This window comes from Aphelocoma coerulescens, chromosome 17, assembly GCF_041296385.1.
Source record: "Aphelocoma coerulescens isolate FSJ_1873_10779 chromosome 17, UR_Acoe_1.0, whole genome shotgun sequence".
In the NCBI taxonomy this organism is placed as follows: Eukaryota; Metazoa; Chordata; class Aves; order Passeriformes; family Corvidae; genus Aphelocoma; species Aphelocoma coerulescens.
The window spans coordinates 6,064,915-6,090,317 of record NC_091030.1 but is presented as its reverse complement, the minus strand read 5'-3'; the positions used below and the strand labels follow the sequence as shown (position 1 = coordinate 6,090,317).

Sequence of the window (25,403 nt, the reverse complement as noted above, 5' to 3'; positions counted from 1 at the left end):
GCTTCATCTTCACAAACAAGGCTCTTTGCTGGAGCTGCTGCTTCTCAGCCCGGGGCTCGGCCACCCCCCGGGCAGGGTCCCACCTGCGGGACAGGACACCCGCCCAGGGCTGGTGGCCACGGGAGCAGAGAGAGAAGGGAAGGACGACTTTACTGCAGCGCTGCTGGACTAGTCAGGGCTGGCATGTGTGACTGAGACTCCAAAACTGCTGCACCCCAAACTGTGCACTGAGACTGGGGCCATCAGCTCCCTCCTTTGCCCTCAGCCCTTGCTTCTGTCCCAGTCAGAGCCCTCCCCTCCAGTGCCCTCGGGAAGGATGGACAGACGCTCTCACTAAATGTCCCAAATCTCCTCCTTGGATGGGGGACTGAGCTTGCTGCAGGTCACTCCCCCATCCCGAATGAGCCCCCAGCCCTAAATACATGGGAAGGGGGCAGCTCTGCCAGTGATTTCAGCTGCCCCCATGCCATGCCTGGCCCTGCTTCAAAGCCAGTCCTCCTCCAAGTGGGGCTTAAACCCAGATCCCAAGACTCCAAGACAATTCCACCTTCTGGACAGCTGCATCCCTGCCCACTGAGCAGCAGTGACCCTGGGCTGGGATTCCCACAACCTCAGCCTCCCCATCCAACAGGAATGGGGTGTCCTGATGGCACAGGAAGAACCAACAGGCATCTGCTTCTGTGAAGGAGGGTGAGATGCAGCTGGTACTTGGCACAAACAGGGTCTGGGGTCCCCCATAAACAAACACCCCCCTCCACCAACCCAGTGGAGAGCCCTCCTGGGACCAGCCTGGTCTCATTATAAATGGCATTAATTAACAGCCTGCTCCAGAAGAAAAACCCTTCACTTCTCTCTCTCTCTCAAGGTCCTGGTTTGTGCTGTGAGGAGAGGGCGGGGGGGAATCTGCCCCCAGAGCCCTCTCCCATGTTCTTGCTCCCAGGGGAAACAGCTCAGCCCAGCCCAGCCCCAGAGCTCAAGGAAAGACGGATACAAAGCAGCAACAGTCAGCGCACAGACAGAAAAATGAAAAGAAAGGAAAGTACAGACATGGCATTTAATGGGGCAACACCGACAGGGACAAATGAGAGGGGGGGACATGCCACAGTCACCGGGGCTGGACCCTCACCTCTGCCTGGCTGTGCTTTGGGTCCCCTTCCCATGGCCAGGGCTCTACTTTGGACAGGCACCAGGAACCCGAGTACGAACAGAGACAAACCAGGGCTTGCTGGCTGTTTCATCATGAGCAGGTGTAGAACAGAGGCTGGAATTTAAGATTGGCTGATGTAAATTCCACCCCAGCACCGTTCCCGGTGTTCTGCACGTGCCTGATGCTCGGTGGGTCCTGCCAAGCCAGTCCTGAGCCGTATCCAGTGCTCATGCTTGCCAGGGCACAGACACCAAACCGCTTTCCAGAGGGGGATGGCTCACCCTGGCCACTCCACTGATGGGGAAATTGAGGCACGAGGAGGTTAAGGCCAACATTTCCAAGCACAAGATGCTCCACGCCTTATTTTCAGTGATACCCAGACACTGCAGATCCTGGTGGTGTTCAGGAGGAATCAGGGGCCCTCGGTGCTCCCCAAAAGGGAGATTAGAAGCATCCAAGCCAGGGTCCCAAATCTGCAGCCGGGGGGAACACTGGGGCCAAGCCACTTTGCTCAGGGACACTCAGTGTGCCAAGAGCCCTGGCAGGGCTGACTCCTTGGGGAGGCATCTGCGAGCACTGATGGAGCTCAACCCATGACAGGTCCTCCAAAAATTAAAAGCTTTCCAGGGGAAAAGTGTCAGAGCAAATGAGGTTTGCCTTTGCCTGGGAACTATGTCAAACACGGCGGGGCCCATCATTCATCAGCGGAGGCGATTGCAGCAGTGTCACATTCATTGGGAACATCGATTGGCACCGGGAAGGGACCAGTCTGGCAGACGAGCATTCAACAAGTTGGAGGCACTGCAAAAACCTACCCCAGAGAGTTGCATTTTGGCCACAGAGCAACAAGGAAAAGGTTTCCATGGGAGGGAGTTAAGGACACGCTCCAGAAGCACCCCCACAGTGAAACATGGGCACCCTCGGGGACAGAAACTGCAGAAGAGGCAGAATATTGCACATGGACGTGAGGTCAGTCTCCTTGGGGATGGGGAAAGGTGGCTTTTTATGGGCATCAAGAAGTACCACAAGCACAAAACCCCAAAACTGGGGAGCGGGGCTGCATGGTGAAGATCTGTCCCTGCCATGCCGGGAGGATTCAGGAAACGCTGAGGCACTGCCTTGTCTCCTGCATCGTGAGACACCTGTCAGACTGTCCTCCACATCCAGATGTCACCTCCCACTGCCATGGGAACAGTCCTCTGTCTGGGCTCAGCCACAGGAGCTGCAGACATCCTAGGAGACAGCTGGGTGGAAAGATGCTGCTACCATCAGCTGGACCAGAGATGGAAGGGTGAGCCCCCAGGGTGGCTTTAGGGGTCCCACAGGCTTCTTGCACTTTGCTCCTGAGGGAATGCCCATCTCTCCTTTCCCAGAGCAGGGGCCAAGGCAGCTGAGGCACCACCCACACAAGGCTCATTCTCCAGCACAGATGGCAACTGTGTCCCACGGTGTGGGTGCCAGTGGGGCTGAGCTGGGGGCACATCCCAGAGCGGTGGTGGGTGTTGATGGAGTGTGGAGAGGCCATGCAGGCCCCGCTCATGACGGGGGGGCTGCAGCCCGGTGTCCCCAGGTGTGTATTCCCAGCCCTTTGCCTCCTCCAAGGTGGGCGCAAGCGGCTCCGCTTGGGGCCGTGCCCTGGGTTCACAGCAAAACCTCCCATGTCCTATGGGAGTGACGGGATAAGGAGACACCCTGAGCTGTGCAGAGCCCAGCCTGGCACTCCCCTGTCACCTTGTCCCAGCTGGGATGGGGGGACGGAGCAAGTCAGAGCAAGGCTCCCCCTCTGTCCCTCCAGCCCCGCCGGCACACAGGAAGATTCACAGCCACCACCGAACACCTTCCCACCGTTTGCAAAGCAGAAAATAGCAAAGGAATCTGCTTGAAAGCAAAACCCAACTCTGGGCTCCATTAATACTTTTTCATGCAGTGAGAAAATTAACAAAAGAAAGGAAATGGGGACATTCTGGTGCCTGGAAGTTTCCTCACCCTGCCCGACCGAGGGATGGAGCTTGGTCTGCTCAGAGTCTGGGCTGAGTGAGCTCTCACTGAGCTCCCAAAGGGAAGGGTGAACAGAAAAACGCAGGGAACACAGGAATGGGAAGAGGAAAAGAAGCTACAGCATCCCCTCCAAACAGCAGCCAGCCCACGGAGCTTGGGATACAGGGGGTGGGAGGAGAGGGGGGAAGGCAGATTTTTGGCTTCATTGTTATTGCAGGCTCCCGGGTCCCCGCAATAGTGTACGAGCATGTAAACCTTACAAATCCTCACCTGGGTGGGTGGACACACACACGAGAGACGAAACACAGCAGCAACATTTACAACAAATAAATAAGGATATCGATCGTCGAGATAGGCGTATAAAAAAAAGCCTCACTTTTTTCCACCGAAGGAAAAAAAAAAACCAAAACCAAACCAAAAAGCACAATACTGTCTCACCAAAAGAAAAAAAAAAATAATAATATAATATATATCCCTAGTGAGCCAAGCCGGGCTGCCAGCGGCATCGTGGGTGATGCCAGGACTCTGTTCCCAATCGCCGTCGGTGCCTCAGCTCCCCGGCCACCCCACACGGGCAGAGCCCAGGGGCTGCAGCCCCCCGGTACCTTTGGGCTCCGTCTCTGGCCGGCTGGTTCCCAGGAGAGGACCCTGCCGGCGCATCCGCAGTCCCATCCGAAAACGTAGGAAAAGGGGAGCAAAGGGGGCGAGGAGGCCGAGAGGGGGCTCTGCCTGTGGCGATGCTCGACCCGTTCCCCCGGCCCTGAAGTCTTGGGCGTTCGCTGCCGCTCAGACCGGGGTCTGGCGCGGGGTTTTTTTTTGGAAAAAGCAGAAGTTGGCAAATGGCAGCGGCTGGTTCAGAGTGCGGAGAGGGGGAGTGAGCTCGCGCTTCGAGGGCATCCTTTGCTCGCGGAACAGAAAGGAAGCCGGGAGGGACAGGCAAGCTTCGCGCGGCGGTGGTCGGATGGCACGGAGAGCATCTTCCCCCAGGCATCTGCAGGAGAGGGTGGGAAGAAGGGAAATAGGGTGAGAAGGATGGGCAAAAATCCCTGTGGCCATCTCATGTGACACCAGCGCAGCTGGAACGGCAAAGCTGGAAATGGAATAGAGATATACTGAAAACCTCAAAACTCCAGTGGGGTTAAAAAAAATACCCCACCCCCGTGGACACTGCCTGGACTGTGATGACCAAAATCACTCCAAGGGACACCTCTGCACAGCTCCACAGGGCATAGCAAGGACCACGGGCTGCCCAGCCCAACACCTGTATGATGCTGTGAACCAGTGTCCCTGACACCGCCGTGCCAAACCCAGCTCCAGGGCATAATATAATAAGATTTAAGATAAATAAAACATTTAATATAATCTGTCTCTGGAGCATCCCCATGCCCCCAGCATGCCAGCTGCCTCCCTGCCTCTTCTGCAGCCACATCTGCTGGTGAGGGTGTGAGCTGTGCCGCAGGCAAACATTTCCATCTCCATGGGATGAGGTCTGAGGGAGCTCTGTGATACGGGGGTGACTGGGAGAAACCTATCAGAACGGGGCAACATTCCCCCTGGCTGGATTGGGGGGGGGGTTATATCCATGTTTTGGTGCTTCAGCAGAGGAGAATCAGCAGGCTGTGCCTGGGGGAGGTGGGAATGGCATGAGGCAGGTGGGAGATGGGCACCCGCAGCCCCTGGCACCGCACTCACCGCCGCTCGGCCCCGGGACTATACGAGCCCATCGTAGAGGGAGAGCGCCTGCACAATGGAGGGGTCGGCCTTGGAGCCCTCCTGAAATTCCTGCAGCGTCAGCTTCCCGTCCGCATTCTGCAAAACACTCCTGTTACTGCACGGCTCCACCCAGTGAGCCCCCGACAGCCCGGCACATCCACACCATCCCACACATCTGCCCCACTCTGCTGCCACAGCCTCGGTTTGCCCATCAAGCCACCCATGCCTGCCATGGAGGGGACAATGCCACCTTGGAGTCCCTGAAATTGATCCAGGGATCCCAGAGGGATGCGGGTGTCCCACAGAGATCTTGGCAGCAGCTGAGACCTTGTGTTGGTGGGGGAAGGAGGCACCTGCAAGAGCCAAGATGCAGCAAAGGGACCCACAGCACCTCCTAAATCATTTGGCCACAGGGAAAACACCCTCAAGCAACCCTCACCTTGTCCATCATGGCAAAAATCCGATCCACCCTCTTCTCCGGTGTGTTCTCCTCCTCGGGAAGCTCCACCGTGTTTCCCTGCAGCAGCAGACAGGACCTGGTCACACACCCATCTGTGCCCTGCCTGGAGGATGTCCCCAGGCGAGGATTGTCCCCCCACACCTCACATCAGGACAGGGTGCAAGGGGACAGTGCTGGCACTACAGTCACCCTCAGCAACCAGATCCAGACCCTGCCCTGGCCATGATGGCCAGGATGGCCACAACCCCACACCAAAAAAGGCCAAAGAAGGAACTGGGGGTGTTTCAGCATTCCCACAGAGCCAAGCTCCAGCCCAGCAGGGACCCCCCAGGGGCTGCTCACCCTGTGCCCCCCCTGCCCCTCTTACCACCATCTGGTAAATCGCATCCACAATGTCCAGCATCTCGTTCCTCGTGATGTATCCGTCGTTGTCCAGGTCATACAGCTTAAATGCCCCTGTGAGCCAGAGCAACACCAAGGGGTGGGACTGTGTCCCCCGCCCTGGACACTCACCCCAGCACCCTCGTGGGGCTGAGCCCACCAGTATCCCATGGGCAGCACTTACACCTCAGCTTCTCGTCCAGCGTCCCCCGGGAGGTGACCGACAGTGCCTGGATGAACTCCGAAAACTCGATCCTCCCATCCTGGGGAGAGGAAAGGAGCGGTCAGGGTGCTGCTGCCACTCCTGTCCAGCAAAGTCCTCCCTTCCCACATGTCCCCTCTAAGGGGGCACATCCAGAAAGGCAGCAGGGAGGGAGGAGTGATGCACATTTTTCTCCAGCACTGGCATCCAGCTGCTGGTGCCCAGCCCACCAACGAACATCCCAGCGGGAGCGGCTCTGGAAGGGCACCGCAGGGATGGGCTTTTGCCAGCAGCACCAAAACACCGCGCTTCTCCTTTCCTGCTCCGCCACTTCATCGCCCTTCCCCACGTGACTCTCCTCAACTAAAATAAGCGCGGGGGCTCGCTCCAGCTGCGCCGCTTCAATTTCACGCCCCAGGAAGCGCTGGAATATTTTGCTCCTCCAGTGCCACGCAAACGCATTCCAAACCCATCCCACCATTGCCACAGGCCCAGCCCTGACCCCCCCTGGACTGTGCCCCTGGATCCCAGACTTACTTTGTTCTCATCGAAGACATTGAAAACAAAAGTGGCAAATTTGGTTGGGTCACCGAAGGGGAAGAACTGCTTATAGATCTTCTGGAAGCCGGCGGCATCGAGCTGCCCACTGGGACAATCCTTGATAAAGCCCTTGTACCTGCAAATGGAGGGCAGGGCATGGGCCCAGGAGGGTCTCCTGCTGAGCCCTGGGGAGCTGGGATGAGGCTCTCCCCAGGGCTGCAGTGGGCTGGGGCTGGGAAGGTGCCAAGGTGCTCCCTGTGTTGCTCCCATCTCCCACCTGCAGCATCCCAGCCCTGTGGACGAGGTCCTTGTGGGCACCACAGTGAGGGTGGCAGTGGGGACAAGCAGCGAGTGGCACCAGTGCCACTGAGCGGTGCCCACTGCACTGCTCCAACCTGCTGCCAGCCCACAAGGGGCAACAGGGCCACACCAGGCTTGTGGTGGACATTGTCTGGGAGATGGGAGGTGACAGGGGCCCACTGCCCAGCCAGGACTGACAGCAATGCCACGCTGCAGCCATGCCCTGGTGAAAAACAATGGCACAGTGACCACTGAGTTCTGTGAGGGTAGCCGGGCACTGGAACAGGCTCCCCAGGGAAGTGGTGATGGCACCAAGCCTGCCAGGGGGTCAAGAGGTGTTTGGACAACACTTGCAGGCGCATGGGATTCTTGGGATGTGCAAGGGCCAGGAGTTGGACTTATGATGATGCTTCTGGGTCCCTTCCAACCCAGGATATTCCATGATAATTTTTGCACTACCCCAAATGAAAGCTGCTCAGAGGAGCTGGGGGGCACAGCAGGGTTCCTGTGTCCTCAGGTGGCACAGCCCAGGTCATTTCCAAAACCCACCAATGTTTAAACATCCCAAAAAGCCCTCGGTCCCAGCTCCAGGCTGGACCTGGGTGCTGGAAAGTGCAGCTGCACCGGAGGGTGCAGGGAAGGGGCTCACTGGCTCTGTGGGTGTGGGCACCACGCAGGGAGCGTGAAGGGAGCATGTGGGACCACACGGGGATCACGTGGGGTGCGTGAATATTATGCAACACGTCGCCCAGATCTGTCAGGCGCCCGCTGCAGCGGGACAAGGGCTGGAGGAGGAGGGGAAGGGGGTGGCGAGGTGGGAAACCGAAGTGCCGGTGACATCTTTTTCACGCTGCTGCAGCTATGACTCATCGGGTGGGGGGGAAGGATGAGAGAAAGAGATAAAGAAAGCAAACCTTGACTGGTGGGATAGGGAGATGAAAGGGAAGCAGCGGCTTTTCTAGGGCGCTGTGTTCGGTGGGGCGGAGGGGATGGAGTGAGAGCATGGATCCCACCCCTGACAGCCTCTGCAGGCCCTGCTGCAAAAGGGGACACGCTGGGACAGCACCAGCCTCCTGCACCGGGTCACCAGCTGGACAGTCCCCATGTCCCCATGCTCTTTGGCTGCTTGTATGGAGAGGGAAGAGCCTCTAGAGCCCAGCCCTTGCACAGGGTGTGAAGGAAAACCCCTCTATTTTCTGGTCTCCCCTCTACGAGGCAGATGCATCCCAATACCGGTGCACCTGCCCACACCTCCTGCATGTCCCTGCTCTGTCTGGCCAGTGGGGTGGCCAAGTGCCACCAGATCCTGTCCCCTGCCCACAGCCCCATGCCCCAGCCAGCTCACCACTGTGCCAGGCACTCACCACTGCTGCACCTCCTTCTCCGTGACTGCAAGAGAAAACAGGAGAAAAGAGAAAAAAAGAGAGAAATTTAGTGCTTTTGCAGTGACAGCTGTTCCCTTGCACTGCCCATCAGTGAATTCCCTGGGGGATGCCATGGGGCTCCCAAAAATTACTTCCCTGGGGGATGCCCTGGGATTCACTCACTCCATGAGCTGTCAAGTGCCCCCCACAAGTTCCCCATGTGGCAGCAACTGCTTTTGAGGCAGCCCAGCTGGTCCATGGGGCCAGGGCTGCAGGTGTTGGGGACTCCTGAAACCAAGAAGCCTCCCAAGACGTTTTGTGTTGTGCTCAGGGAGTACAGAACCATGGCTGCAAGATGCTCTGGACCATGAAGGGGACAAGTTGATCATGCCTGGGGAGGATCTGGGCCTGCTGTCTCATCTTCCCAGAGCTAAAACACCCCTGAAAACATCTGCCAAAACATCTGCCTGGAGGCAGCTCAGGGAAGGAACTTGCCTGGCCCTGACATTACACACTGAACGTGGGCACAGGCACAGCCCCTGGGCTGGCATCCCCCCAGGCACCAGCTGCCTCTGGAGAAACATCATCCAACCCATCCCAGCACCCTGGGGAGCCCCACCGGGCTCTGGAAAAACCCCACAAATGCAACAAGCTAGAAAACAGCGAGCATTGGCAACCCCGAGTGTCCCCAGCCAAGCGACAGCTGCTGAAATGAAAAATGCCCTCAGCAGAGGAAAGGCTCAGAGGGATGTGGGATGCTGGGCAGGGGGCTGGCACTTGTCCCTGCGTGTCCCACTGCAGAAGCTGTGCCCGTGCCTCCCCACAGCGGGGAGCCAGGTGCCCGCAGGTGGGCACAGGGGGAACGGCCTCATTTGTCATTTCCTTTGCGTCGTGCATCTAAATAATGATAAAAAAGCCACAGGTCTGAAAGGCGCGGGGATAATGAGGTGAGTGGAGATGTCAATGTGCAAACAGCTGATAAAAATAGAGACCCAAGATACACCAACAGATGCCGATTACCTTGGATGACAAAAAAAAAAAAAAAAAAAGAAAGCAATTTTCCATCAGGAAGATTTGTAACGTGCCTGGCAGAAGGCGCAGAGCACAGAGGCGAGGGCTGGCGGGTGGGGCGGCCAGGAGGGCACACAACGGCCCACACCTCATCACCAGCTGGATTCTCGGCTCCAGCATCCCTGTGAGCAGGAATTGCTGTGCCCAAGATTGCCCCAAGCATTGGGGGATCCCTCCATCCCAGCTCAGGGGTCACTGGAGGGACAGAGCCTTCAATTCCCCCACTTCCCCTGGGATTCAGCAAAAGCAGCACCCACTGTAGCACTGCAGGGTGTCTGGACAGCAGCACCCCAGGAGAGGGGACACAGCCACAGAGATGCTCAGCATGTGGGATGAAGAGCACTGAGGGCTTTGGCAGTGTCACAGGAGGGATTTGGAGGGTTGTTTGTTTTGGGCAGACAGTGGTCTCCTGGCAGGAGGGAGCCAGGAAGGACACGCTGCACTCAGCAGCTGAGCTGGGGTGGGCTAAACATCAGTCACAGCAGTCTCAAGGGATTTCCCTATCCCAAAAAAAAAAAAAAAAAGGGTTGCACAGAAGCATCCTTCCAAAAGAGAGATGCTGAGCAGCATCTCTAACAGGAACAGGCTTCCCTGCACACAATCTCATTGAGACACCAGCCATGACCTCCACCCTGAGGATGCCCAGGGGATGCCCCAGGCACCAGCTCTGCAGGCCCAATCACCCACGAGCACCAAGGAGGGTAGGTGGAAGGAGGAGGATGAGGGTGAGCCCTCGGGGCAGGCAAAAAGAGACCGCAGCAGCAGCCAGGGCTGCAGTCAGAGCTCGGCTCAGCCCCTCCAGGCAAATCGCCTTCTGTTCTCTCTTGTTCGACTGCGTTTCCCCCAACGTGCTATTTTGGGCCCGGGAGCTGCCTTTCAACTCCAGCAGGAAACAATTAAGAAATTTGTGCTTTTTTTAGTACAGGAGAAATGCTGGTAATGACACGCTCGGGCTGAGGCAGGAGGGAGGGACGGAGCCAGCTCCCCTCGTGCCGCAGGAGGGATGTGTGATGCTCCCTGGAGAGGCTTTTCCGACAGAGGGAACCATTCAGGTGCCACGCTGGAAATCAGCACAGGGCTCCCAATGAGGGATTTGTTAACGTGCATCCTGGAAAGCCACACGGAGCCCTCCTCCAGCACACTGGCACCGGTGCCTGTCCTCCAGCTTTGGGTGCTGGGGGATCTGTGGGGTTTCTCCTGAGGTGGGAGCGCGGCCTCATCTCCCAGCCCTTGGAAAACCACCCACCTCTGGGTTCACCCCTCCACTGCCATCACATCTCCCCCCTGCCCAGGGGCAGAGTGTTCCCAGGGCAGGGAACCACCCCAGCCCTGACCCATCGTGGGGGGACTGAGCAGTACCTGCCTCCCCGTACCTGCTGTTACAGATCCGGGACAGATGATGACTTCATGGCTGCCACTTCCCGGCCACTCCGACCCTGCTGGCTGTTGACACTCCGAGTGGCACCAATTAGGAATGCTAATGCTCGACTTGCAGCCGTAGAAGCCTTGGGGACACGCTACTGAGCGCGTGGCTGAGCCACCTGTCCTAAGGCTGGCGACAGGGGACACACGCCGGGGCAGGGCTGTCCCTGTGCTCTGCATCTCCCCGGCAGGCAGAGCCCAGCCGGGCTCACCGACAGTGCCTGGGCAGCGGCAGCTGCTGCATTTCCCTCCCGCGGCTCCGAGGACGGCGCGATGCTGAGCCGACACGCATCAATTTGCAGCGATATAAACCTCGGCCAGGTGCGCCCCCGACGCCCCACAACAAGGGGATGACCCACAGCAGCCCCATAGAGCATCCCACCGGAGCAGGATCGGCTCCCTGGCCGCGCTCCAGCGAGCAGCCGGGCTCAGCTGCCGTGCCGTGCTCCAGGGACTGCCGCTCCCGCAGCCGCGCTAGGGAGGGCTAAAAATAGTGCACGTAGCAGCTTGTTAGTAGCAGCGTGCCCCGGGATCCTTGGGGATGAAAGGCGCTAAATAAAGGCAGAGTATTATCATTTGTTATGAACCGCAACGCTGGAAGAGGCATTGCCGAGCCGGGAGCCCCAGCGACGCCCCGCCGGCGCCGGCCCGTGCGCGCAGCCCCGCACCGCGGCAGCAGCGCCGGGCAAAGAACGGGAATCGCCGGGCTCGGGGCTCCCAGTGCAGGCAGGGCAGGCAGCGGGGACAGGGACAGGCACCCAGAGCAGCTCAGGAGCTGCCCCACACGGCCAAACCGCAGCCAAGGGCTCTCTGCGCTTCGCTGGTCGGTCCCTTCCCGCTCCCACCTCAGCTGGGAGGAAGGTTTTGGCCACACGTCTCACACAGCACAGAGGGACAGAGCCTCCAAGCAGCCCCCAGCCCCCTCCTCCCAGTTGCCGGTACTTAACCCCCCCTCCTCAGCCCTCTCCCCCCACCTCTCCATCAATCCCAGTGGCACAGGCGAGGACTGACAGCTCCGTCACCACCCGCCCTTCGCGTGCCCCCTCTCCTCCCACCACCCAGCTGCCACTGCAGCAAGAATCAGCTCTGGTTAATCAGTGCTCAAGCCTGTTAATTTGTGTTTTCCAGGCAGAGAGGAGAGGAGGGACCTGGGACTGTAAATCCCCATCCGTCGCCCTGCCGCAGGGAGCTCGCTGCTCGCTGGACCGCGCCGGGGCCGGGGCAGCAGGAAGGAGGGCAGGAGGTAGCTGGATTCGAGTGGTTCAGGGACCCCTGGTCACGGTGGGATACGTGAGGTGACGTGATGCTTCAGTCCCACCGGGGCTTGTTTTGTGCTGACATCCCTTCCCCTGTCTGCGCAAGAGTAGGAGCTCGGCCACCGCCGCAGGGCTGGATCCTGAGCAGGACCGTGCACACTCAGCTCAGCCCGTGTGCCAAAACCAACGGCACAGCTCTGTCCTTTTGCAGGTTTGGGCTCCCAAACGCTCAGCAAGCATCGTCCCCACGCAGCAGCCACTGAGGAACCCCCACATGTTCCCCCTTGCTCCAGCTGCTACAACAGCACCTTGATCCCGTGGGGCCATGGGCACCGCAGCCTTATCAGGGAAACCAGTTAATTATTTCCAGGCACAGAGGGGCTTCCCTCACCGCCGCAGGGCACTCCAACTACGGGCTCTGCCGCCAACCCACGGGCAAGTGGTCCAGCACCACTCTCTGAGTCATGGCAGGGGCAGTCCTGCGGCATTGATTTCCCCCAGGCAGCTGCTGTGGCTCCTTCACAGGGTCCCCGGGCATCCCAGCCTGGGGGAGCCAGCACATCACCCCAAGATGGGGCTCCCATCGGGTTTGGGGCTGCCTAAACCTGCTGTGGATGCTCAGCACAGTGCCCAGGCCAGGGGAAATTGGGCACCCACACTGGGTGCTCCTGCGTGAGCGAAGTGGGTGTTCAGGCGTGAAGGAATGGGGCATTTATGCATGCACTAACTGGGCACCCATGCCTGAGCCAGAGGGGCACTCATGCAAAAATACACTGGGAAATCATGCGTGGACTAATTGGGCACTCGTGCATAAATTATGTGGGTGCTTCTAGGAGAACTAATTGGGTGCTCATGCATGAACTGCCCGGGTGCTGCGGCGAGAAGGAAAGGGCCGCTCATGCACGAACCAGCTGGGGGCTCATGCATCCATTTTTTTGGGCATTCATGAATTCACGGGGCGCCCATGCACGGATTAATTGAGCAGTCACACGTCCATTCGCTGGGCACTCCTGCGTGAGCTAATTGGGCACTCATGTGTAAATTAGTGTAATTAGGAGATAACACACTTGTGCACGTACTAATTGGGCACTCAGGTGTGAATGGATCAGGTGCTCATGCATGAATTAATTGGACACCCAGGCATGAGCTAATTGCAGGCACGTGCGCCAGTTAATTGGGCACTCATGCATCAACCACCGGGGCGTTCATGCACGGAGCAGCAGCGTGCGATCCAGCGGGAATTCACTGGGCAGCCATGCATAAATCCAGCTGGGTGCTCATATGTAAATTAATTGTGCGCTCACGTGTGTGTTAATTGGGCGCTCATGCGTGAACTAATTGGGCGCCGATGCGGAGGAGCCTGGGGTGCTCATGCGTGCGCTGAAGGGCCCCTCACGCGTAAAACACCCGGGTGCTGCGGGGCGAGCCCCGCACACGCTGCAATTCGTGCCAAACACACTCCGCCCCCCGTCTCGGCGAAACACGTATTGAAGAATTTTCTGAACGTAAATCTGATACAAACTCCACTCTCAACATCGTCACAATGTTAATATTGACCAATTACGAGCTCCCCGCTCCCTCCCGCCCGGCTCGGCAGAGTATGGGCTCGCTCCGACTTCTCTCCAGCCCCTGGGATCACAGCGTCAGCATCGCAGTCTGAGCAAGTCCTGCAGAATTCGCCCCTGGTCCCTCAGAGTGACCACTGGGCTCGGTACAACACATACTCGGTGCAGAATTCACACCTGCAAACACGGACACAGCAAGGTCCCATCGGTTGGCACAGGGGGACCCAGTGCCAGCCCCTGGCCCTGCCGAGTGAGTTACCTGGGGTAAACACATCACAACCTGAGTGGTCATTCCCAATTCCAGGCCTTTTCTCTACAAAACACTCAGCCAAGAGCACGGCAGCAGCTGTTGGAGGTGAGTGGAACCGGGGGACTTAATCCAGCCCTCAAACAGGCACTGGGCAGCACTTGTCTGGTGCAGAATGGGCAGCCCCTGCAGAGGGAGGAAGATGCCCTGTGTGCCAGGGCTGGCAGGGGTCACCTCTGGCAGCCGGGGCTGTTGGGTGGCTTCGTGTAATTCGGAGGGGTCGGGGAGAAGCATCCCAGGGGCAGTTGGAGCATTGGCACCAGGTTCCATCCCAGTGCACTGCCCCAGCTCCAGCACCAACCCCCCAACAGAGCCCAGTGCCCACGGGAGCTGCCCTGTGGTGGAGGGAAGGGGTGAACTCTTCCAGGCTGCCACGGGCTCAGTCCTCCACTGGGACTGTCCATCAGCCCATTGTGGGGCATTCAGAGCTCACTCAGGTCCCTGTATGATGATGGTAACTTTTAGGATACTCCACATGTCAGCACTCTGGAAATTTGGCTGGTTTGGCCCTGATGACCTGGTCTCATTAAAATTCAGGTTGAACTCCTTAATGATGTCCTGGTTCCGTGCTCTCTGCCAGCTCCCGGGCCACCAGACCACCCCTGGCTGGGCTTTGCTCCTGCTCCCAAGGAGCACAGGGACAGCTCTGGGCAAGAGGCAGTAAAACACAACTGTGGCACCGGAGTCACCCCCTTGCAAACAACTATTTCTAGAATCTGACTGATGTCATTTTCTTTTGCTCCCCGAGATGATCACCTGCAGCTTGCCCCAACCACTGCGCCCAAGCTCAGCCCCGTGCCTATCCCTGCTCCCGGCCACATCGCCCACACACTGGGGTGTCCCTGTGTAGGAACCCATCCCTGCAACATCCCCAAGGGATTTGGGAGCAGCCCCACTGTGCAGGCACCAACACACGTCTCCCTGTCACAGCGGGACACCCCCATCCCAGCTTTCCCAGTTTGGCTTCTCTCCCCATCAGACTCAGACATCACCAGCACCACGGCAGGTCTGGGAGCCTCCAAGATGTTCGGAGCTTGAGTCCGACAGTGTTATTGGTGTCATTTGTTACTCTGAGACACAGAGCAATAGATGGAGCAGTGCTGGGGTGTTTGGCACTCTCCTCACTGGCGGCTGCCATTAGCGGTCTGCCTTGCTCCCAGAGTGGATAAACAGGTCCATGAGCAGTTCTGTTCTCATCTCCCCCGGGGCTGGTACCAACAGGAAAGCCAATATGCAGCTGAAATCCTTTTTAGACTTTATTAAATATTTAAGGGCCCGACATTAGGCTTTGGAAATTGGGTTTAGAGCAGTTGCTCTTTGAAGCAAAGGCAGGAGAGGAAGGGCGAAGGACAGTGCCTTCATTTGGAGATTAATGAATCGGGCTGAAGCACCCCCACAGCAGGAGCTGGTGGCTGCAGCAGGTCTATCCCAGGATTGAATCCCAGCTTCCCCACGAGCCAATGCAGCAATGTTCTGGAGGGGCAGAGGATTCCCAGTGCCGTCAGGAGCAGGGACGGAGCAGCCCCCCTGCCCAGCCATCCATGGCACAGCTGTGTCCTGCCACCTGCTCAAATCCATCCCTTGGCCACAGGGATTTCAGTGTGATCTGGCACTCCAATGTGCCATCCCCAACCTGAGGAGCAATTCCTGCCCTGGGTGGAGGAGAAGACTCCCCTCTAGAGCAGCATGGGCAGTAGGAAAGGAAGTGTCTCTGGCTCAGCCATCACTCCCTGGAGCCATGGGAAGGTCAGGAGGATGCTCAAGGAAAAGCCTTGCTGGCAGCAGGGCCACCTCTGCTGCCCCCGCGGTCTCTCCTGCAGGCATCACCGTGCACTGAGGGGTGACACAGAGACCCAGAGCGGCTCTGCCAGGTCCAACCATCGATCACAAGATGCTGGAGAAACAGGTGGATGAAGCACAGGCAGCCCTCCTTCCAGCAGGAGGTGTGGGGAGGGAGCCCTGTGCCCACAGGCAGTGATGGTGATGGAAGTGACAGACCATGCCCCAGGGCTGAGCACCCCATGGCCACCCCTGCCCAGGGCATGAAGCTTGGCTTCCTTTGGCATCCAGCTCCCTAGAAGACCCAGGAGAACAAGGAGGGGAAGGAGGAACAAAGCGACCCCACAAATGTCACCCCGATAACAGAGTGAGCGTGCCCGCTGGCTCCTCCCTGAAGCAGCCGCTTCCTTTGATGCCTTCAGAGCTTCTTGTTTCACAACCTTAATTATAGCGGCAGCAGCAAAGGTCAGGAGAGTGGTTAAGCAGATCCATTAACATGTCAGGGGATAAATGAAATGTGATTCTTGTGATGCCAGAGCGGCAGCGGCGTGAGCGTGGCTGGAGGGGCTGGCTGCTCTCCTCTGCTGCAGAGGGAGCCCTCAGGGCCTCAGTCATGTCTTCCCCTTCCCACCCTGGCACTGCAAGAACCTCCCAGGGTCTGCAGGGACTCCTTGAAACTTGCTTCTGAAACCCCAAAACTTGTTTTGCTTGCATCTACCTATGGAGCTCCAGGTCCATGCGCATATGGGATGCCTTGGGTTGGATTCACTGGGAGCAGGTTGGGGTCGCCTTGGAGAAGGAACTGGAGATCACTTCAGACCACTGCAGCCCTCCAGAGGCAGCACAGCAAGTCCACATTGAGCTTGCAGTGAACCTGCACCGCAGCAACCCCTTTCACAGCTCTGGTTTACAGCAAAACCAGGCCCCAAACCAACGCCAGCCCCTGGGCATCCCTCTGGCACCTCCTGCCCATTGTCCTGCCTCAGGGCCCCAAACCAACCTGGCCTTGGACATTTCCAGCGATGGGGCAGCCACAGCTTCTCTGGGCAACCTGTGCCAGGGCCTCACCACCCTCACAGGGAAGAATTTCATCCTGATATCCAACCTAACTCTGCTCTCTGTTGGTTTGAAGCCATTGCCGTTTGTCCTGTCACTCCAAGCCCTGTTAAAAGTCACCCAGGCTGACAATTTCACCCAGCGTTTGCCACTGAGGGATAATGGGTCCGTAGCCACCCGGCCAGCTCACCCCGCTTTCTGCTGGATGAGCAACAGGAGGCATTTCAACACAAACCAACCTGGCAGAGAAACCCAGTGCCTGGGGCCAAACACTTCAGAGGCTAAAAATAACCAGCAGCAGCAGGGGAGCTACCAAGGTCCCTCCTCTACTCCTGCCCACTGCCCCAGCCAGCACATTTCCTCAGCACCGGGGTGACACAATGGAGTAAAGCCCTAGTCTGGCTCAGCCAGCAAGGAACCAACCCATTTTCCCATTTTCCTGGCTGAAAACTGCTGCAATCGTAGAATTTCCTTTCCTTTCCCACAGAATTCCACCCGCCACCACGTACCCCCGTAACTACAAATCAATATGTTTATAGTTTGCTCTTAAACTAATGCCCATTAATTCCCTGCATTACTGTCGAGCAACGGAGCCAATTTTGTGGCTTATTGTGAAAGAGTAGAAAATGATGATGCCGGAGCGAGTTGAAAATCCACAAAATAGATCACAGTGGGTGGGATGCGGTTCTTGGGAAAAGAGCATCTTCCTCTCCCTGCACCCACTCTGCAGCCTGGGTGTTGTTTTGGCACCCTTGCCGTGGCTCCCACGCCTTCACCTGAGCCCCACTGTGGCCTCAGGAACACCAGGACCACCATCCCCAACCATCCTGACCCCAACCTGGCCCCAGAGCGATGCTGCTGCACCGACACGGCTCTGAGTGTGCCCGATTGCTCAGCTACTGCAGCCTCAAAAATAACAGTGCTAGTCCTGGACATGGGCAACAGCTGTGCAAAGGGAACCCTGAAAGCCAATCCCCCCCAAAATGACTGAAAAAAAAGAGCAAAATGTGCTCTTCTGAAACAAGCTCACATTTTTAAAACTGCTTCCTTATTTTAAGGGTTACTAGCCTGGGAGTGCTGCTGCGAGTAGGGACACTCAACACTGTATTTCTCCTCGAGTTTCTCTCCCAGGAGTCCACACCAAGTAATTTCCACCCAGGACATGTATCATGCACCCACAACTGCACACGTGCATGTTACACGCTTCATTCAGGCCGCAGCCACACCTCAGGACCTTCACAAATCTCCAGCTGAGCAGAACCCTCTGACCATGGCCCCAAAAGGTTCTTAAACAGAATCCGAAATCCCACCGTGGCCCTAAACCGTGAGCAGCTGGCCCAAGTTAAGTTCAGGTTTAAATCCCCATGGAAGAGGATGTGATCCAGGGAGGATGGTGGTTCCTTCAAGTGTCGGGAGTTACCACCTCCTGGAACACAACACCAAACTGCATCTCCAAGCTACCCCAATGAGGCAGCAGGAAGATTAATAAATTAATTATTATAAAGCACTTTGAGGGCTTTTCGATGAAAGGATTTATGAGAGTACAAAGAATTACATAATTTATTATTCAGTATTATTATCACTCAGCATTGACTTCTCCTGCACGCTCCTATGAGGCACCAGCCTGGTCTCCAAGGAGGGTTAAACAGCCCTGCAGCCTGGCTGTCCCCACAAGCACTATTCCAGCACCTGGCAGATGGGGGAGCCTGGCATTGCCAGGTATTCCTGGGCACTCAGGTGCCCACAGACACAGAAAGGCACATGGAGATGGGTCCAAACCAACAGGCCTTGGGCAGCCGGCACTTCGAAGAAGCCCTTCTGCGCCTTTAGGTGTCCAAGTGCCATTAAAATCTGGCCCCCAGCACTGTAAGTCAGGAGCAGAGTGGGGAGGGGAGCCAAGAGACAAGGTTTCCAGGCTCCTGCCTTTCCATGTCCAGTTCCCAGCAGGGCCTGGGACAACCTCCTCTGAATGCACGCAGGAAAATATTTCTCGCAGCTCACAGAGGCCGCTGACAGCAGCCCTGCAGCATCCTCGGCTCAAGTTCCCTGTCCACAAGTGCCCTGGCACCTGAACCATCCCATGCTCCTCTCCTCCCATCTCCTGCTTGTCCCAGGATTGCTGCAACTGAGGCACGGCCAGAGAAACACCACAAATAGGAGATGGAGAGCCCAGAGGGGACAAGGGAGACAAGAAGCCACCAGGCACTGAAGAGCACTAAGAGGAAACAGAGGTCCTCTGTGTCCCATGGATGAGATAAATTTGCAGAAAAGCCATGTGGGGCAGGGAGAGGGGGTGACATTTCTCTCTGATCCTGCAGAACTGAGAGGGGCCTTTTTGGTATTTGCTTTGTTTTGCATGGAAATTCACACAAACAGAAAATGATGCAATGGAAGGAAATCCCAGCGTGGGAGAAGCCCTTCACGTACCACAGCCACAGCTCACGCTGCCATGGGAACCTCCATGGGACAAATGCAGGTTCCCATCAGTTTGGGCTGCTGGAGACATCTGCCCAGATGTGCTGTAGCAACAGCAGAAACAGCACCACGCATGAGGCAGGGACAGCACTCGCTCAGTAACGCGGCAGCCAGGACATAGGATGGGCAGCACAGGCCAGGGATATTCTTGTGTCTGCCAGAAAGGTGCCGAAGTATCAACACGCTGTGGAATAAAACCTTTTCCAAGCAGGCCCCCAGAAGCTCTTGAGCAGGCTGTGGATGTGTGTGTATGACTGTCCCCTGCTCCAGCTGTTCCAGCAGCCACAGCACAGGGGTCTGGATCAGTTCCTCCCCCTGTACTCAGTGCAGCCCTGCCCTCCTACCTGCCTCTCCTCTGCCTGGCTTCCCCAAAACACAGAGGGAAATGAGTATCTTTCCAATCTCCCAGGATCTGAAGATAAATCAGAGGCTCTCAGCCGTGCCTGGGAGGGCTCTGTGAAGTGCTTCACCAGACAAGGGAATGCGCACTTGCCTTGACAGCTGCAGAAAAGGGGCAGAAGCGCTCAGCAAAAGTAATTAATCCCAGAGACGAGAGGTGGAATGAGCAGAGCTGAACAAACAAACCCTGGAATTAGCGACAGCTCTCCCTGACAGGCACCACACTGCCAGCCACATGCTGCTGGGGCACGTTGGGATGCTGCACCAGACTCCAGCCATGCAAAGGGCCACGTGCTGCTGGGTGCTGCTGCCTCACCTGCACAGGTACAGGGGTCTTTAAAAAGCAGCAGTGAGAGGTCCAGAGCAGGCAGGCAAAGCTCCAGACAGGCTGGAAACTCATTGAGAGAGAGATCAAAGGACCACAGCCTTTCTTGGAAAGGGTGCAGTGGAAAGGGGAGGGCACCCAAAAGAGAGGAGCAGAAAGTTGGGAATGAAGTAATTCACAAAAGCAATGACCTGCTGGCCTTATCCAGCAAAGGGACATCCCTGTGCCCAGAGACGTTGGTTTCACCAGTGCTGTATTTGGCTGGCTTCAGCTGCAAGTAAGACATGGGCCACCATTGCCTGTGTGACCCGTGTCGGCCCCTCTGGTGCTGGCACCTTCCTGGCGCAGAGGAGCCACCCCAGGGGTGCAGAAAGCCCAGCACACAGGAGATCACCAGCAGATGAGGCCGTGCTGGGGCTGGCTGTTCCTAGATTCCTCTCCATCAGAGATCAGGTCGTCACAGTGGCTGCAAACGGAGCGGGCGATTGCAGCACAGCATTAACGGTACCTGGCCTGGCGCGGCTGCACTCACCGTGGGCGACAGCTGCAGTGAGGACACCAAAACCCAGCTCAGCTCCAGCCGGGGCTGTGCCCACCTGGCACTGCCACCTTCTCACTATTTCCTCCCCCTGAGCACTCTGAGGAAGCCCAGCCGGGGTACCCCAACCTCTCCTAGCATCACACCCGGTTTGGCTATGCGGACATGCCCCCACCACCTGCCCTCCTCCCGCCTGCTGCCGGCTGTGCCACGGCAGAGAGCAACCCCGCGTGTAGGGTTGTGCAATGCACCAGTATTGCCTCTTCTCCATATGGGAGAACTTGCTGCATCCTAATCTATTGCCTTTTTGGGTAAGCGCTGCCGTGGGACTGCAGCAATGACAGAGGGGAGAGCTCGCAGGTCTGCTGCACGTTTGGGGAATATCTGTGACCTGCAAGCGGGGAGGCAAACTTGAGCCACGAAAGCCTTTGTTTCCTTTGTGCATCCTTCAGGAAAAAAAAAATGATTTTGCTAAAACTGGATGGCTGAGGCACCAGCCACGTTAATTAGATTACGGTGGAGGTCCAGACGGGAAAGCCACTCGCTCAGAAAATCAGGTTATTAAACCGATACGGAGATACTCAGAAAAATATCGAACTCGCCGGTGTCGGGCTCTTCTATCCACTTCAGAGCACAATAACAAAGGGAACCCCTCCAACTAACGCACCCAACTTTGGAAGCCACCCAGATGCTCGGCACCCCGCTGCCGGGCTCCGGGGAGGCAGCGCGGGGAGGACAATCCCCGCGGCGGGCCCTGGGTGCCAGGGGCCGGGCAGCCCGGGGAAAGGATGCTCGGGGCAGGGGCGGAGGGGCGGCGAGGGAGGGCGCGATGCTCCGGTGGGCGCCGCGGGCGGGCAGGATGCGGCCCTGGCCCCGCCGTTCCCGGAGGCTCAGAAATAGGCCACGGAGGATGGTTTTTGTGAAAAAACAGCGCGTTCCCCTGGCTCGTTGCCCCTCTCCGTGTCTCTGCTGCCTTATGGGTTTTTTCCTCCTCCCAGGCCAATCCCTGAATTCTTCCAACAAAACCCGTCCGAGCCTGCGCCCTCCCCGGGAGCGGCCCCGCAGGAGCCGCGGCACCGACCCGGGGGAGCGGCGGGGCCGGGCGGCAGCGCGGATCCCATCACACCCCCGGCATCCCCCCGGCAACCCCCCGGGCACTCACAGTACGTTTTCCTGGTCAGCTCTTCCACAACTTCAGGCTTCAACTTGCTGTTGGATTTGCCCATGGTGGCGGCAGCGCCTCTGAGCCCGCCGCCTCCCGGCCTCGCTGCGGGGCACGGAGCGGCGGGGCCGCTGCCTCGCTGGGGCTCCCGGCCCGGCTACATCCCGGGGGGGCGGCGGCGAGGGGGGCGGAGGGGTCTTTGTTGGAGGGGTTTGGCCGCAGAGCCGCGCTGCGGGGCCGCGCTGCGTGTCCGTGTGCGTGTCCCCGGCTCCACGCGCCCTCCCCGCCCTCCGCCGCCGGGCGCGGAGCGGCCGCGGGGGCGCGGAGGGGCGGAGGGGCGGCGCGCCCCGCCCCGCGCTGCGGGAGCGGGATGGGGATGGGGAGGGGGCTCCGGCACGGCCCCGCCGCTCCCAATGGCGGGAGGACTCGGGAGAGAAGGGGATTCCAGAGCGGCCCCCGCCGCCGGGATCAGCGGGAAACCTCGGAGGGAAATGTCGGGAATCGGGGTCCTGCTTGCGAGGGGCTGATGGGCAGCGGGGGGATGAGGAGAGAGGGGAGCTAGCCGTGGGAACACAGAGCCTAGAGCAAGGCTGAGCTCGGAGTCCGGGGGTGACCTTGGTGGCACATCAGCACCTCCAGTTGTAGAAGCATTTTCCAACCCCTGGGTTCCTCAGCTGAAGAGGGGTCTGTTCCCAACATGGAAGAGTCGGATCCTTGTGGGTCCCTTTGAGCTCAGGATGTTCAGGCTGAGCGAGCTGGGGAAGAGAAAGCACTGTGAATACCTTAGAGCCCCTTCCAGTGCCTAAAGGGGCTCCAGGAGAGCTGGAGAGGGACTTTGGACAAGGTCATGAAGGGACAGGACAAGGGGGAATGGCTTCACACTGACAGAGGGCAGGGTTTAAATGAGATATCAGGAAGAAATTCTTCCCTGTGAGGGTGGTGAGGCCCTGGCACAGGGTGCCCAGAGAAGCTGTGGCTGTCCCCTCCCTGAAAGTGCCCAAGGCCAGGATAGATGGGGCTCTGAGCAACCTGGTTTAGTGGAGGGTCTCCCTGCCTGGAAAGAGGGTTGGACTAAATGATCTTTTAAGGTCCCTTCCAACCCAAACCCTTCTGTGATTCTACCATTCTCTCTCACACCAGGGTTCCATGGAGCCTTCACTCACTCTCTGCAATGTGTACATAGAGAGATGAAGTTCAATCACTTCAAAAGCCTCACAGATTCAGCCTACAGCAGGTTTGTGGCGCAGCCAGGAAACCATACAAGTGTTAAAAGCAGCAGCACCTGGCTTTTCCCCACCTCAAACCCATGCAGGGCTTTGTGCCTCCAACAGCAGCTCAGTGTCTGTGTGCAGTCATTAGCTGTACCGATGCACACGATAAATACAGTTTTCTTCCCTCCTGTGTTGCAATGAGGGCCCTGCTGGAGCTGCCCGGGCATGCCTGGACTCCTGTGGTAGCAGCCAAAGAGGGGGAAAATCCGTGCCTGGATGCAGCAAAACCTGTCTGCGAGGCTGTGGAGAGCCCAGCACAACGCACACGGGGTGTTTGCCGAGGACACAGAGGAGCACAGCTGACACAGCGCTGCTCTTTGCACCTTTATTGTTTTTAACCAGCCAAACGTTGCCTGACACTCACTTCTCCAGGGATACATTCCCCAAGTGGATGTTTCTAAAATGCCTCGTCCTCCATTACCCAGCCTCACACAAACGAGCTCACTAAGGCAGAAGAGGATAAAAACACCATCACCAAGTCCCAGCAGCGGCACAGCCCGGGGGATGAGCTGGAGGGATGGCACTGAGCGACAGGGGATTGGCAGCACGTGGCAGTGAGAGCTCTGTGAGGCTGTGTCTCCCCTCCAGCATCCCTCCCAGTCCCTTCCAACATTTGCAGGGCTTTTAGGGACAAAGGCCTGCCTTCGAATTCAACATAGGCCTCAGCAGATTCCACTCTAGTCCCCAAATGTGCTGCAAAATGTCCTGTGCAGCCCCTTCTTTCCTGCCCATCAGCAAAACACCAATGTTTGCAGTATTTCCCTTCATCTGTGATACCTGGGCTGTAACCACATTGCAGCAGAGGTGTCCTTTTGTGTGCAGAGCATGACCTGTTCATGCCCAGCTGGGGGTCCAGCAAGGTCCCAAACCTTCCCTGCACAGCACAGGCATTCTAGCACAGGCTCTGCTGCTGCAAAACTGATGTTGAATGGATTTAATTCTATTTAAAACTTTGCCCTGCCTCCACCACACAGAACGCTGAGGAGAGAACTCAGATCACACAGACGAAAGGAGAAAAGTAATCGGAAACTATGCAAGCCAGTCACTTTCACTTCCCAATTATTAGCTTTACCCCTATTACTGTTTAAGTAGCAACACTAGTGACATTTTCTAGGATGAAGTGACATTTCTACAGGCAGAGAAACACAGCCCAAGCCTGGAAAGACTCCTGGGGCTGGTAGGATTGAAATCTGAACAGCGACTGGGGCACAAAACAATTGTGCCCAGCTGAATGTGGTCAGTACGCCCGGGGAAGGAGCTGGGTTGTTTGCTCAGAGGAAAATTCAATGCAGGCCAGTCCTTGAGAGTAGTTTTGCTTTATAAATCCCCCTGGCTCTCTCTTCCAAAACAGACCTCAGGCATTGCTCACATCTCCCACCATCAGCAACTGCAGTACAAGCTCAGAGCCAGCCCAGCCCTGACCCAGGCTGGCTTTTTGATTAAGCAACGTGTGCCGCTCGCAGGGCTTCCACTGTCTGATCCCCACAGTGCAGCCATGGAAATGATCATTCCCTGGGCGATATTTGCTGTTGCTGCCACGGTCAGAGCGGGTTCCTGCTCAAAGGGAAGCTGTTACCTCTCCTGCCACACCAATGCTGGAGGTTGGGATGGATCCAGTGCTCCACGTTCTGACTGCAAAAGCTGGGAGCTGTGTGGGCTGCACAGCCGAGTGTGTGTCTGCAGAAAGCCTTTCCTTCCTCGGCTTAATAAAACCCTGGAGTTCTTTTTCCCCAGGACACAGCAAGTCTGTCAGGCTCAGCCACGCAGCCTTTTGTTCCACGTGGGCTCACCAGGCTGTGCACGTTTAATCAGCATCCTCAGACGCCATCACGGGGGTTTTCCCCAATGCATCCTTCCTGATTTAATTGCCAGGATTGCAGCTACCTTGTGGGAATTGCCCTGCATGCAAGCAGCGAGATGCAGTCCGCCCCGATCTCGTGTGCTCACTCTGTGCTTCATCACAGATGGTCTTTTCTTTCCCCCTTCGTCCTCCTCACTGATGTGCTCAGACCTAAAAAATCAGTGGTGTTACACATCCCAAGCACAGCACCCACTGAATCGCACCTTGGACATGGCTGGAGCTGTTTGTGGGGAATTTGGGACGGGGCAGTACCCAGTATGGCATGCTTGCACTCTTGGATGTGCTTTGACGCAGGAGCTGCCCCAGGAAAAGGAGAAGAGAGGCAGGGGATGGACTCTGGTTAGCCCATCCCATCCCCTTCCTCGCTCCTCCCCTTCCAAGGGCCGGACGAGGCGCCACATGGGGTCCGTTCAGGCTCCAGGCTTCTCCAAACCGCTTTTTCCTACTGCATCATGAAACCCACACATCCACCCACCCATCCATCACAGTTGTCTTTGTGGCCAGTGTCACCCGCAGTCCTGTCAGCTCGTGAACATCCCCCTTCCACATCCACCCACCCAAAAGCAGATCGAGAAGATGCTCCAAAACCAACAGACCACATGAGCGAGGAATCTGTGACTGAAGACATCAGTCTGGCAGTGAACTCACGGAGCAGAGCACACACAGCTTGTAGTTTGTGCTTTTTTGCGGAAAAGCCAAGTTTTGCTCAGAGTTTTCTTGTGCCAAAGCAGGAGTGGGTCAGCAGGGGAGTGGTGAAGCATCAGAGCCTGGAATGGGGAAGGAACATACACACAGAGGAGATTAATTATAT

At 57.4% G+C, this 25,403-nt stretch overlaps 1 protein-coding gene across 2 annotated transcripts; it reads right to left on the bottom strand.

Annotated features, from left to right (window-relative positions):
- Nucleotides 1-3,484: 3,484 nt before the first annotated feature.
- Nucleotides 3,485-21,696, bottom strand: NCS1 (neuronal calcium sensor 1). Of its 2 annotated transcripts, none has more exons than XM_069031914.1 (8): nucleotides 21,461-21,696; nucleotides 8,106-8,130; nucleotides 6,439-6,577; nucleotides 5,884-5,962; nucleotides 5,686-5,774; nucleotides 5,298-5,375; nucleotides 4,838-4,954; nucleotides 3,485-4,136 (listed from the first exon to the last, which is right to left on the bottom strand). In XM_069031914.1, exons 1-7 carry the CDS (start codon nucleotides 21,522-21,524, stop codon nucleotides 4,856-4,858), a joined length of 573 nt encoding a protein of 190 aa, XP_068888015.1. In that variant the 5' UTR covers nucleotides 21,525-21,696; the 3' UTR covers nucleotides 3,485-4,136; nucleotides 4,838-4,855. The 2 variants fall into 2 exon arrangements, with proteins under 2 accessions (XP_068888015.1, XP_068888014.1); XM_069031913.1 differs by lacking the exon at nucleotides 21,461-21,696 and adding an exon at nucleotides 10,550-11,501.
- Between the last annotated feature and the right edge of the window lie 3,707 nt (nucleotides 21,697-25,403).